Below are 12,817 nucleotides of genomic sequence, written 5' to 3' on the forward strand. Positions count from 1 at the left end.
GTCCAGTTCAGGTTGTTTTCCTACTACTGGGGATGGGATGACACCAGGGCTGCTGGGCTCCTACCTCGCTCTCCAGGGAGAGGGCCCTTGATCGTGGACTAGAGATTTGCGTGTCTGACTTCGGTGTCATTTATTATCACAGGCTAAGTAATATGTCTGAGTAATCTAGACTGTAAGGACAGTAGGTTACAAAATACAAGGGACCCATTAGGTAACACAAGATGGACCAACATAAATTGTTTCTCAACTGTTTTTGGGTATAAGAAGGAACAGGCTGGGCAAGGAAATGGGTGTCTCCTCCTTTGTCATTTAAGTAGATACAGAGGTTCCCTCCCATCCACCCTGAGATTTAGTTGTCACTGGTGCAGCCCACAGCTTAGATATGTTGCATCTGACCTGGCGTCTGTAATCACACAGCTTGGCCTCCACTGCGTCCTCTTCTCCGCTGTCAAGAATGCCAATAGAGAGATTCCCAACCCTAGGGGATGAGTCAGAAAGGACTGACAGTTTTGTGTTAACCTCACCTCTGCTCCGTTGAATGACCCGACCTTTCTCTTCCCTTTGGAATACGGGTCTCACCTCCTTCTCTTTACAGCTTTCTAGTGCCATGTTTTGGTAAGCTGCCCTGACTCCTCTGGGGGTCCAGTGGAGTATAAATAAATAATATGGTATCAATTTTCAACATTGGTCGTTTAGATGAATACAGGTTATGCCTAAAAGGATGTTCCTGTCTCCCACTTAACTACAGCTTAATTTAAGGTAATTTGCCATATCGTTCAGTGATAACCTTGTGCCCCACACTCAACCTCCTAGGCACACAGTGGCATCTACACATCACGTTGGGACTCTGGAGCTCTTTACAACCTCTGTGTACTCAAATTCAAGGTCAAACTGCAGAATGCTTATCCCATTGCATTTCCACTTTATTTAACTCATCCCCCAACATGTTTCACCCCCTGTAGGGTAGGGGTCCAGGGCAGACACACTCACGTTGCCGTCCGCCTAAACAAAACCATCACCCGGACTCTGGCCCACCTGACATAATCCACTTGATAAATGTGCTGTCCCCAAATCATGCAAAGTCAGTGATCCCACTTAAGTAATAAACATGGATAGCCTTTATGTTGGCTTATCTTATGGAAGTGAGAACCCGGTCTGTTCCAACACACACTGTCATGCTTTCAAAGTCCAAGAGAAGTAACTCGAGAGTTATTTTTGTTAGTGTTTTCCTCCGCATGTTGACTCTTCTTCAAGAGTCAACTTGAAGCTGGAAAAGTGAACGTAGTGATACGGGACACTTGCGTGACTGGGGGGCTATACTTTCAGCAAGTTGTCAGTGGGGCAAGTGGTGAGCAGAGCTGTGAACTCCATACGTCCGTCTCTATGTGGTCACTAATAACTACGGTGACTTGGCTGTGGAACGTAGAATGTAATGTACCTGTAGTCGTGCTGGCTGCAAGGGCAAAAATCGAATTCCTTTATGCACAAAACCCCCACGTCATGACCAAGCTAATGGCTGCAGAGCTGACCGATCAGTAAGTCCATGCTCTGTAACCCTACTCCCAAAGCTAGTCTTTGGTTAAGGAAGGGCTTTTTCCTAGCAGAGGCCATTAGCCTGGGATGCGTGATTTATTCACTCAACAAATACTGATTTAATGCTTACCCTGTGCCAAGCCCTGAGAGTCCATAGCTGAATGCATGACATAAAAACCAGGCCTTCTGGATACTCGCTACCCGCACCCCACCCCGTGCCTAGCCAGCACCATCGGGTCACGGGAGGCCCCCAAGGAGCCCTGCAAGGTGAGCGGGGAGGCGGCTGGGAGATGGCCGGGCTGTAGACGCGGTGCCCCAGCCGCCCTCCCTTCCAGGTTGCTGCTCTGCTTCATGTGCTGCACCACACTGCTCTCCATGTGGCTCTCCAACACGTCCACCACCGCCATGGTGATGCCCATCGTGGAGGCCGTGCTGCAGGAGCTGGTCAGTGCCGAGGAGGAGCAGCTCGTGGCCGGCAACCCCAGCGCCGAAGAGGCCGAGCCCATCAGTACAGTTTGCCGGAGGGAGTTCACCTCCCCTTTGCCCTCGTACCTTCCTCTTGTGACACCACCCAGCTCAGCGCTGCTCCCCAGGCTCCCTCATCTATGCCGCTCCCCCTTGTAACCTGGGACCCCGCATTCCTGGCTCTTCTTCCCTCCCCCTCACCGCAGCCACCACCTACTCCTTTCCCCCCAAAGCTGAAGGGTTATGACCACCCCCCCATCCCCGGGTCCCTGTGTGTCTGCACGCCCCACCAGCCCTCATGCAGGATCCGCCCTTGTTCCCCCATTCAGCCCCAGCCCTGCACGGTCAGCTCTAGTGCCCGCATCTCACGTCTGCGTTCCTTTGCTACTGCAGGTCTCGATGTGAACAACAGTCAGCCCTCTCTGGAACTCATCTTCGTCAGTGAAGAGTGAGTATGGCTGCCCTCCTCCCAGGCAGGGCCTCGCCAGGTCAGCAAAGATGGGGCCTGAGCCCAGAAATGGCTTCTTTAGATGTACGGGCCAGGCTCATGTCCTAACACTTCCCTCTGTCCTGATTTCCTCTTCCTCCTCGGAACCACCGGCCAAGATCCCGAGGGCGACTTCCTCAACCACAAGGAGTTGCAGTGATGAGGGAAGAGGCAGAAAGACTGACTCTGGTTGTCCACACATCTACCAAGTAGAATTTTTTTTTAATGTTTATTTATTTTTGAGAGAGGGAGAGAGACAGAGCGCAAATGGGGGAGGGGCAGAGGGAAAGGGAGACCCAGAATCCGAAGGAGGCTCCAGGCTCTGAGCTGTCAGCATGGAGCCAGATGCCGGGCTCGAACCCAAGAACCACGAGCTCATGACCTGAGCCGAAGTCAAACGCTTAACCAACTGAGCCACCCAGGCGCCCCCTACCAAGTAGAATTTCATCTGAACCGGTGTCCTTAGGAGAGTAATACATTTAATTAATGGGAAAACATTTGTATAATAAATGTCACTGAGGATTCTCAGAGGATCACAAAGTATCTTATAGACACTAGATACGGTCTTACTGGGTTTGGCCTTGTCAGGTAGGACACGGAAAGATGGGGTGGCAGGTGGTGAACTTGACAGCTGGTGAGAGAGCCTTGTGAGGGTGGAGAGAAGAGAACAAAGGAGAAATACACCCCCCAAACATTCACGGGAGGCAGATCCATCAACAGCTCGTTTCTTCTGGAGATTTTGTATCAAAACGTCCTCAAGGGACACTGTGAGGAGTATGGCCTTCAAAAGTAGGATGTGTGGTGGAGCGGAGTTTTATAGCTTGGTGTCTTCATAGGGGGTAAGAGCTGGCACTGACTGAAACCAGCACGTGTGAGGGGAGAGCAGGGGGGTGGGGGCGGGGGGCTAGCCTGCAGGGTCAGAGGTCAGGGTGCGAGGGGAGAGACTTCCTCCTCCCACCCGCTGGGCCCCGCTGCTCCCTTGCTGCTTCCGCCTTCTCCAGGCGTCCATACCGTCTCTGAGACTGGGACCCTGGCTCTCTCACTTGGCCTGGCCGGGCGCCCGCCTTCAGCATCTCTGCAGCGTCCCCTGGAGCCTGAGGGCGGTAGTGAGGCGCTCCTGGGTGACCGCCCACCCCCACCCCCTCGTTCTGTGCTGTCTGTCCTTCAATATTCCCAGAGCCCCTCCGTTCTGGGGTTGCCTCTGCCTCTTGGGAGGGGCCTCTTCAAGAAGGCTGGGGCCCCGCTACCTTCCGGGTGCGTGACCCATGACAAGAGAGACCTGGCATCGTGCCCTGCCTTTGTCCTTCTCCAGACTGACATTCGTGTCCCCAAACTCTGAAGCAAAGAGCTCAAGTTGTCCCTAGAACTCCCTCGGCACAGTGCTGGTGGGGGCCGGTCTCCCCGGGGGCTGGCACCTCCCAGGCTGTCTGAGGGGCTCCAGGCCGGCCCTCCCCACCCGATTTGGGAAGCGGGGGACCCATCGTAGCACGCTCCTCCTCCCAGGCCAACAACCCTCTCCAAAGAACGCTTCCCTCCAAACCCCGCTCAACTCCTTACCCTCCCTTGAGGTAGCCAGGACAGGGGTGACGGTCACCGGGCTCCAGTCCTGCACACGTGTCCAACACCTGTCTTCACAGAGAGCTCACGGCACCCACTGTCTTCAGAACCAAAACAAACCGGGGCGCCTGGGTGGCTCAGTCGGTTAAGTGTCCGACTTTGACTCAGGGCCTGATCTCGCGGCCTGTGAGTTCGAGCCCCGCATCGGGCTCTGTGCTGACAGCTCGGAGCCTGGAGGGGGCTTTGGATTCTGTGTATCTCTCTGCTCCTCGCCCACTCATGCTCTGTCTCTCTCTGTCTCTCAGAAATAAACGTTAAAAAAAATTTTTTTTAAAGAACTAAAACAAACCGAAGCATGCATTTAGCACTGAGCGTAAGCCAGGAATGCTTTGTTACGTTCCCACCTCCCTCTATACTCAAGGCCAAGGCTGGGTGGAGGACCTCCTGGGCGTGGAAGAGACTCGGCACACAAGGGAGCAGCTGTGTCAGAAACTCCCCGCCCCCCTTCTTGCTCACATGGGCTTCTCACCGCGTGCAGGCCCGCCCTGCTGCTCCCATCTCAGGGAGGCACATCACAAACTTCTTCTAGACGGTGACCTTGAGTCAGCCAGGGAGAATGTGGTCAGGGGCCCAGGCGCTCCGGGCAGGCAGAGACCGGCCTGCTCGTCTGCTCTGTAAACGCAGGGGGTAGCACCCACACCAGCGGCCTGTCGTGAGGATGACAAGGTCAGGAGGGCTGAGGTCCACATTTAAGCGCCTAGCACCCAAAATGCACTCCATGCTGTCAGCAGGGTGTCCCCAGGAGCCTGGCCGCACCTCCGGGCCCCTAGGAAGACCCGGGTGAGAAGAGGCTCTCTGCAGCCTGGGAAACCGGACTCTAGAGCCATAGCTTAGGCCGAACACCAGGGGGGCCGGGAGGGGCGCTCCCCTGTCGGTCATTGTTCCCATTTCCTTTGCTTTGTTCCAGCACGTCGTCGACTGCAGACTTCACTTCTCTGATGCAGAACAAGGTAAGGCCTTGGGTGTTTTCCGTGCTTTCAGGTCACCTGGAGGTCCCTCAAGCGGACTCAGGGGCAGGGATGCCCGGCAGCTTGTCCTGGAGCCCGGCGGCAGCCGGTGGTGTGGGCACGGAGAGGTGCTCCTCCGACACGAGAAGGGCCGGCCGGGCTCCTGGCGGGGTCCGCGGGCCTCTGGACCCAGGTCGTGAGAGGGCTTAGCCTCGGAAGGTGCAGGTTAGGCTTTCTCCGGGAAACCCAATACTCAGCCATCCAAGAGCCAGAGTCACCCTCAGGACCCCTTGCATGGCAATGCCACGCCCCAACTGCATTATCAAAAGGGTCACATTTACGGATGAAAGCCGAGTTCACAGCCTCACCTCTTCCCCAGAGCTGGTTTTACGGCTTCTTATGTCAGCCCACATTTTGATTATCAAACCGTGGACTTCGTGGCGAGCTTTTCTCCCCCATCTTCTTTGTGTGTTAAAGAAAAATGAAGGATTCTTCATTAGCTACTGAAGTTCCAGAAAGTCAGGCTCTCCTACCAGGACAGAGCCCTGCTCTGCCAAGTTTCAAAAGCCTCTGCAAATGGGCTGCTTGACACGAGGCTGGATGGGAAGGTGCGAGCTGCAGGCGCAGTGGGGTGGCCCCTGCTGCACGATCGCCCGGTTTCTGGGCTCCCATCACCACAGCGCAGAGGTGTGGGGTGCCCATGGGGGTGGCCCCCTCCGGCTCCGTGGTCCCTCTGAGGCCACCACATTGTCTTCCTGACAGTGTGATGCTCTTTGTCCCCGCAGAACCTGAATGGTGTGTCCACAATCACCAACCCGGTCAAAATGGCAACCCCCCAGGGCAAGAAGCAGCACCGATCCCAGGTAATGGAGCTCACCCCCTGACCCTGTTTCCTACAGGAAGTGCCTTGAGCTTCCCAAAGGGCGCTGGCCTTGAAGGGCAGTGAGCTGCCACCAGGCACTCCAACCACGTACATGTCTGGGCCGCACGTGCCATGGACATAAAACATCTAACTCACTGTTGATTTTGGCAAGTCATTCTACCATCTGAGCCCCTATTCTTCCAACCATAAAAGCCAGAAGTTGGGGCGCCTGGGTGGTTCAGTTGGTTGAGTGTCTGACTTTGGCTCAGGTCATGATCTCACGGTTCATGAGTTTGAGCCCAGTGTTGGGCTCTGTATTGACAGCTCAGAGCCTGGAGCCTGCTTCAAATTCTGTGTCTCCCTCTCTCTCTGCCCCTCCCCCAGCTTGTGCGTGGCGTGCTCTCTCTCTCTCAAAAAAATAAACGTTAAAAAAAACTTTTTTAAAGCTGGGGGCTTGACTAGATAGATCAAAGGTTGTCAAGCTGTTTCTCACACGTGCTTCAGGAAAAATGAAAATATCTTATTTATTCTTAGATCGTAAGAAAACTGCTTTTCTCTGCAAATGAGGATTTTCCTGCTACTTACCATACCACTGAAAGAAAATGCAGAAACAAAATAGATACGGAAGCTGGTATAAAATTGCAACTACCACAAAACCCACTTAAAATGTTGGGTCCATCCAAATAATCTCAATTACGTAACATCCATCATTGTCATAAATAATGCTTTTGGGTACCAAGCACAGTGGCAAGCATGTTCTCCCTGGTCTGGGCTCAGTGAGGTAGCAGTCTTGAACTCCATTTCCACAGATGAGGCAAAGACATCATGTGCCCCAGGCCTCAGAGCCAGTGGTGAGAGGAGCATCTCGGTTCAAATCCAAGCCCCCCCCGACCACACGTGTGTCCTTTCAGCTATAAAAGTAGATGCACGCTGATGAAATGCTGCATCATGTTTTATATATTGGAGGCCCGTGAAAACGTTCATGAGAAGAAAGGATCCCGGAAAACCAATGGACCAGAGAATCTATGAGGTCTCTTCCAGCTCTGAGAATGAGTCTTTCGGGAAGGCTGGGGAGGGTCCAGACTGGCTTGGGCCTCCTACAAGGCAGGGCTTTGGGAAAGGAGGCGAGGTGGCCTCTTCGCCATGCTTTTCCCGGAATCTGACCTGCTGACCTTTGTGCCAAGCGGCTCCGGGTCTCATGTAGACTCAGTGAGAGGAGACCAGGCCTGGGGGAACAGAGGGCACTTGCTTCTTTATCTACACTTGAGACTAGAGGTCAGCAACCTCTGACCCTGAAAGGCCACCATCTGGGCCAAACAGGACCCTAGAGAAGCACAGAAGGCCGGCTTTATATGCATGGGGTGGAGGGGCGTGGGGAGGCAAAACCAAGAGGCGAAAGGGAGACCAGCGTGAGGAAGGGAGGAGAGAGTCACACACTGGATTCCCCCCTGCAACCCAAGCCTTACTTCTGAGTCCTGTCCCGGGTCAGGACTGTCACTCCAGCTCTGCACAGAACAACCGTCTTCCACGTGATATTCACACAGAGAGCGGAGAGCGACCGGGTGTGTTGGAGTTCGCATGAGAAACAGAACACGAGCGACAGAAGTAATAATAGCTTAGCATTCGTTCAATGCCAGGAAGTGTTCTAAGTGCTTTACGTATATTACTTCCTTTACTCTTTATAACAGTCTGGTGGAGAAAATAAGATTTTGTTCATTTTACAGAAGAATATGCAGCTCAGAGGGCCTGCCCAGTTGGTAAATGGTAGAGCTAGGATGGGGATTTGTCTTTCCGCTGCACCCTGATGCCCGTTTTCATGCTTTGTGTGCGGGCCAGCCCACGCTGGGTTGGAGGGACTCACCGATTTTCCTCTCATAGGAGAAGCCACTGGTCCTGATCCCTGGGCCCAGGAACCAGGAGATCAACAGAAAGCACAAGTCCCAGCACGACCAGATGATCTGCACGTGCCTGTCTCTGAGCGTATCTTACGCCGCTACCATTGGGGGGCTGACCACCATTATTGGCACCTCCACCAGCCTCATTTTCCTGGAACACTTCAACAAGTAAGTAACTCACCTGGCTGACAAATACCTACCAGGCACCCACTGCGTGTTGGGAACGGAACTAGGTGCTGAGGGTAGGGCGGAAAAATGGACCGAGAATAGTTTCCATACCAAGAGGGAAGAGAGGCGATCGAGCATGGCAGGTCAGTGGGACTGCAGAAGGGAGGGGTTTGGCTGGGAGAGCCCGTGGGGGCCACCCGGTCTACAGGGAGAGCACGCCTCCCCAAAGACGCAGCCACAGAAGCGAGACCCAAGGCGCAGTGGGAGTACAACGGATGAAGAGAGGCTTTCCAAAGAAAGCAGTGAGTGCCAGGACTCGGGCGAGAGAGCAGAGCACATAAAAGAAAATGGTCAAGGGCAAAAGGAGGCCAGGGAGCAGGACATGCAGATTGCAAAGGGCCTCTTGAGGCCCACTACGGAGCTTGGACTTCATCCAAAAGGCCATGAGATGTCTTCAAAGCATCTTAGGCAGGGAGTGAGGTGATCAGATTTAGATTTACTGACTATGGACTGAAAAAATGGAAAAAGTAGGAAGAAAGCAGGAAGGAAAAGGAGGCAGCAGGAAGGTGATTTTGGACGGCTCTGCGGATGCCCACGAGAGAGCTAGGCATGGCCTGCAAACACAGGCAGCGGCGAGGAGAAACCGTCAGATTTGAGAGGTGGGCCTGGCAGAGGGAAAGGCCACGTCTCACTGTCAGACTCATGGCTCCTGCAGCTGGGGGAACAGAGCTGCCCTTTACCTAAATGAGCAGAAAAATGAGGAAATGTTGACGTAGCAGTTGAGATGTGTGGATGGATACACAGCTCTGAATCTCAAGGGAAACTTTTAGGCGAAAGGCACAAATTTAGTGAGTGGCCCAAAGAGCTGTCTTCATGAGTATGTAACCCATGCAGTCACACCAGACCGCCATGCTCAGAGAGGCCCCACACTTAGCTTGATGCTCCACTGTCACCATCTGGAAATTCTTAATAATTTTTGAATGAGCAACCCCACGCGTGCATGTTGTATTGGGCCCACAGATTAGATGGTAGTGGGTCCTGGTGGGATGCGTGTGGAAATGGAAGCCAGGAGAGCAAAGGAGATCGATCACTCAGGCAGAACAGACAGAGTCAAGTAGAACAGGGGCCATAAATATTAAGCATGAATATTTTAAAGTGGACTATAAACAAGAGAACAGCAGGTATCACACAGGGAAGAGGAAACTCTGGTGTCAGTCCATCAAAGGGAAAATGTGTTCAAGGAGGAAGGAGGAAGGAGTGGGCCATACTGTTTAAAGTGGCCGAACAACTAAGGAAAAACAAAAATGTATCCATTTGATTTGGTGACATGGAGGTGACCTAGGCAAGAGCAATTTGGCCAAGAGACTGAAAGGTGAAGCCAATTTTCAGTGCGGCGAGGAGTATGCTGGAGGTGAGTAGACGGAGGGTTGTCTGTGATGGGAAGGAGAGGTCGGGGATGACGACAAAGGAAGAGTCGAGTGGGGTTGAGGGGTTTTAAGACGGAAGATGTTTAAATGCTGATAGGCATGTGCAGGTGGGAGGAAAATTAGAGTTTTGGGAGAGCGGTGATGATTGGTAGAGTGATGTGACAGAGAAAACCAGCAAGGGTGGACTCCAGAGCAGAGGGCACAGAAACTGAGCACAGCCAAGACGATAAACACACCCTTCCATTTAGCAGGAAAGGGAAGGAGGGAAGGGCAGGAGGAGGGGTGGGAGGGAGGGAGGGAGGAAGGAGGTAAGGGGGGAAGGAGAGAAAGAAGGAGGGANGAAGGAAGGAAGATGGACCAGTGGAAAGTTAAGACCCAAGTTCCCAGGATGTGGGCTTCACGGAGTCGTTGTACCATGTTATTTTGTCCAGGCCCTGAGTTTCTGCTCTTTAATTTCTGGTTCACTCTGTGGTTGGGCCAATTCATATTCTCTTAGTCTACTTCCTGGCTTGAGTCACGGTACGTTTAGTCATAACACTGGCTTACTTGGACAATAGGAATTCTATGAAAGGAAGGTGGGCTCCTTGGATTCTCCACTAGTCTGAAAATGCCACCATGCTGTTTTTCTTGGCATTGGTGAACAGACCACCCCCAGAGTGCATTCTGGCTGTGTTTAAAAAGTCTACAAATGAGTCGTTACATTCAGTATATATATTCACAATTTCTAAAGTGCTATAAATGGAATTAGGCCCTAACATTTATCCACAAGAGTCTATTTAACCTATTTTAAAAATCCACTCCTTTTCCTGGGTCCAGGTGCAGGACCTAGGCTTGTACGTACAGAGAAGAGATGATATAACAGATGTCATGCCTGTTAGCCCAGCGCAGCCCAGAGTGAGTCACTCAGTGATTTACATGCCCTCAGTGTCCTTCTAGCTCCAAAAGCCCTTTTTTCCACTGATCGTCACTGATGGTCACTGATGGTGACTGATAGTGACTCTGGCCCTAAGGGAGGGCACAAGCTGTCGCAACTTCCCAAGAGGCACATGGATGGTAAAGCTTAGTCCATGACCAGGCCACAGTGCAAAACAACGGGTGTTGTTTCTCTGTGATGACAGAGCAGATGAAACACTCTTGCCTCCTGTGCTTCCATTGTACTTTCTCTCTGGGGGAGTCTGCTCTTGGTCATTCTCGTTTTCCAGGCAGTGCCTAGTGTGAAAAGAGGGGCGCAGTCTCCTCCCACCTTAGAGGAGTTCTGTGCCAGTGCCAACTAGAAGAGCCCAAGGGGAAAGGAACGCAGGTGTTGCCTGGGCTAAAGTCGTGGCTCGCATGTGGCTCCTCGGGAAACGACACCTGGGCTGGTGATGAAGGAAGAGTCCTTCCTTCCTTAGCCTGAGACACTAAGACACCCGTGCATGTTGATCAAAGATTTAGAGATTCTAAGTCATGGCGCTCCTATGGGCCCAGTCAACACCTGGAACCTTCATGATGCTCTAGAGTCCACACTTCTCCAGAATTGCATCCCCCAGTCAAAGCTCACTTTCCTTCCACGTGACTTTATTCCACGAAGTATACCAGACTGTCCTTTCCATTCTCTGTTGTCCTGAAAAACAGATGAGTAAACGTTTAAGAATCTTCACGTAAATTCAGAGCAAAGAGGTCCCAAGTGGTTCTCCTGAGTGCAAAGTATATCAGTGATATCAATTTTGGGTGTTTAGGTGCCTTTTTTAGTTTCCTTCATAATTCTTGGGACCAGTAGAGTTGCAACTGTCAAAGATGTGCGTTCTAGGTAACGTTTTACCGTATCACTACCATCCTCCCTGCCGTTAGCTCTGATGTATGTCTTCTTAAGGAGCACTTAGCTACCATGAGAGACTCTTGAATGCCGAGAACAAACTGAGGGCTGATGGGGGGAGGGGGGAGGGGAAGGGGGAGATGGGCATGGAGGAGGGCACTTGTGGGGATGAGCACTGGGTGTTACATGGAAACCAACTTGACAATAAACTATTAAAAAAAAAGAAAAAAAAGAGAAATTACTCTCATTTAAAAAAAAAAAAAGGAGCACTTAGCTTATTTCCCCCAGAAACCACACGGGAATCCGCCCTTTTCTAATTGCTGTCCTGGTTCGTTCCCCTCCAGCCAGTATCCAGCTGCAGAGGTGGTCAACTTCGGCACCTGGTTCCTCTTCAGCTTCCCCATCTCCCTCATCATGCTGGTGGTCAGCTGGTTCTGGATGCACTGGCTGTTCCTGGGCTGCAAGTGAGTCCCAGGACCCTACCAGCAGGACACTGAGGCTCTCCTGTCCATCCAGAGTCCTGGTGCGAGCCCTGGAGAGCACCACTCAAGGGGGAGCCGCCAGTAACCATGGAGGATGCATGGGGAGAACGCACCGGACTAGATGGGGAGTCAGTCACATGATCTAGACCCTCCAGACATACATGGACTCTGCCCTTCACTATGAGCTCTACAGTGGAACGCTCTTAATTCCAACTAGCTGGTTAAAGGAACTGTCTGATTTAGAAAAAGTCTGAATGGCGGTGGTTAATGTAGTTTCATTTCTTTCAAAGCATATGGAGTAATTTGGGTTAATTTCTAAAGAAATGTGACTCCAAGTAGAAGTTAGTTTCTTTAGGCTTAATTTTATAGACACGAGTGATTTATACTTCGTAGTTGCATGAAATAGGCTCATATTTCTCAAAAGCATGAGTTAGATATTCCTCCTGCAATACAATTACTGATATTAACCTGTTTACACAGGCTTTTCTTCATAACTATAAGTTGATCAGCCTCAAACACATAAAAGGAAGATATACATGATGTTTTGATATTGGTCCATGGGACCCAAGACTACATTGCTCAGAGAATGTTCTCTGAGCAGACTTAAAAAAAATTTTATTAAATGTTTATTTATTTTTGAGAGAGAGAGAGCAAGTGGAGGAGGGGCAGAGGGAGATGCAGAATCTGAAGCAGGTTCCAGGCTCTGAGCTGTCAGCACAGAGCCCGATGTAGGGCTCAAACTCGCGAATTGTGAGATCAGGACCTGAGCCGAAGTTGGACGCTTAATCGATTGAGCTACCCAGGTGTCCCTAGACTTTTTTTTTTAAATAACTCAGAGGCTACTATTACATCAACAATAGCTGTATACTTCTATACCTCCAGTGTGTAGAAAACAACCCCACATAAATACACTTGCCCGAGTCTACAAGACATGACTTCATGTGGATACACCAGAGATATACCCAGATAAATATGCCCAAAAGTCTATGGGAGAGGCTGAGGAGAGGCTGCGAAACCTAGCAGAGAAAAGATGTAGGGTGTGGGGTGCCTGGGTGGCTCAATCGGTTAAGCATCTGAGTTGGTATCAGGTCATGATCTCATAGTTTGTGAGTTTGAGCCCCGCGTCAGGCTCTGCGCTG

At 51.6% G+C, this 12,817-nt stretch overlaps 1 protein-coding gene across 4 annotated transcripts in view; it reads left to right on the forward strand.

Moving 5' to 3' along the window:
* SLC13A4 (solute carrier family 13 member 4) overlaps positions 1-12,817 on the forward strand; it is a 44,544-nt gene that overhangs the window by 19,421 nt on the left and 12,306 nt on the right. For all 4 annotated transcript variants that reach the window (XR_013336730.1, XM_077770666.1, XM_077770665.1 and 1 more), the window contains 6 exons: positions 1,869-2,041; positions 2,392-2,446; positions 5,010-5,052; positions 5,835-5,912; positions 7,790-7,974; positions 11,541-11,660. Coding sequence is in view for 3 of the 4 variants with exons in the window: in XM_077770666.1 (XP_077626792.1) it covers positions 1,869-2,041; positions 2,392-2,446; positions 5,010-5,052; positions 5,835-5,912; positions 7,790-7,974; positions 11,541-11,660 (654 nt within the window). In the remaining variant the exon portion in view is untranslated. The remainder of the gene's footprint in view (positions 1-1,868; positions 2,042-2,391; positions 2,447-5,009; positions 5,053-5,834; positions 5,913-7,789; positions 7,975-11,540; positions 11,661-12,817) is intronic.

The sequence above is a fragment of the Crocuta crocuta genome, unplaced genomic scaffold (genome assembly GCF_008692635.1).
Source record: "Crocuta crocuta isolate KB4526 unplaced genomic scaffold, BGI_CrCroc_1.0 scaffold266, whole genome shotgun sequence".
Classification (NCBI taxonomy): domain Eukaryota; kingdom Metazoa; phylum Chordata; class Mammalia; order Carnivora; family Hyaenidae; genus Crocuta; species Crocuta crocuta.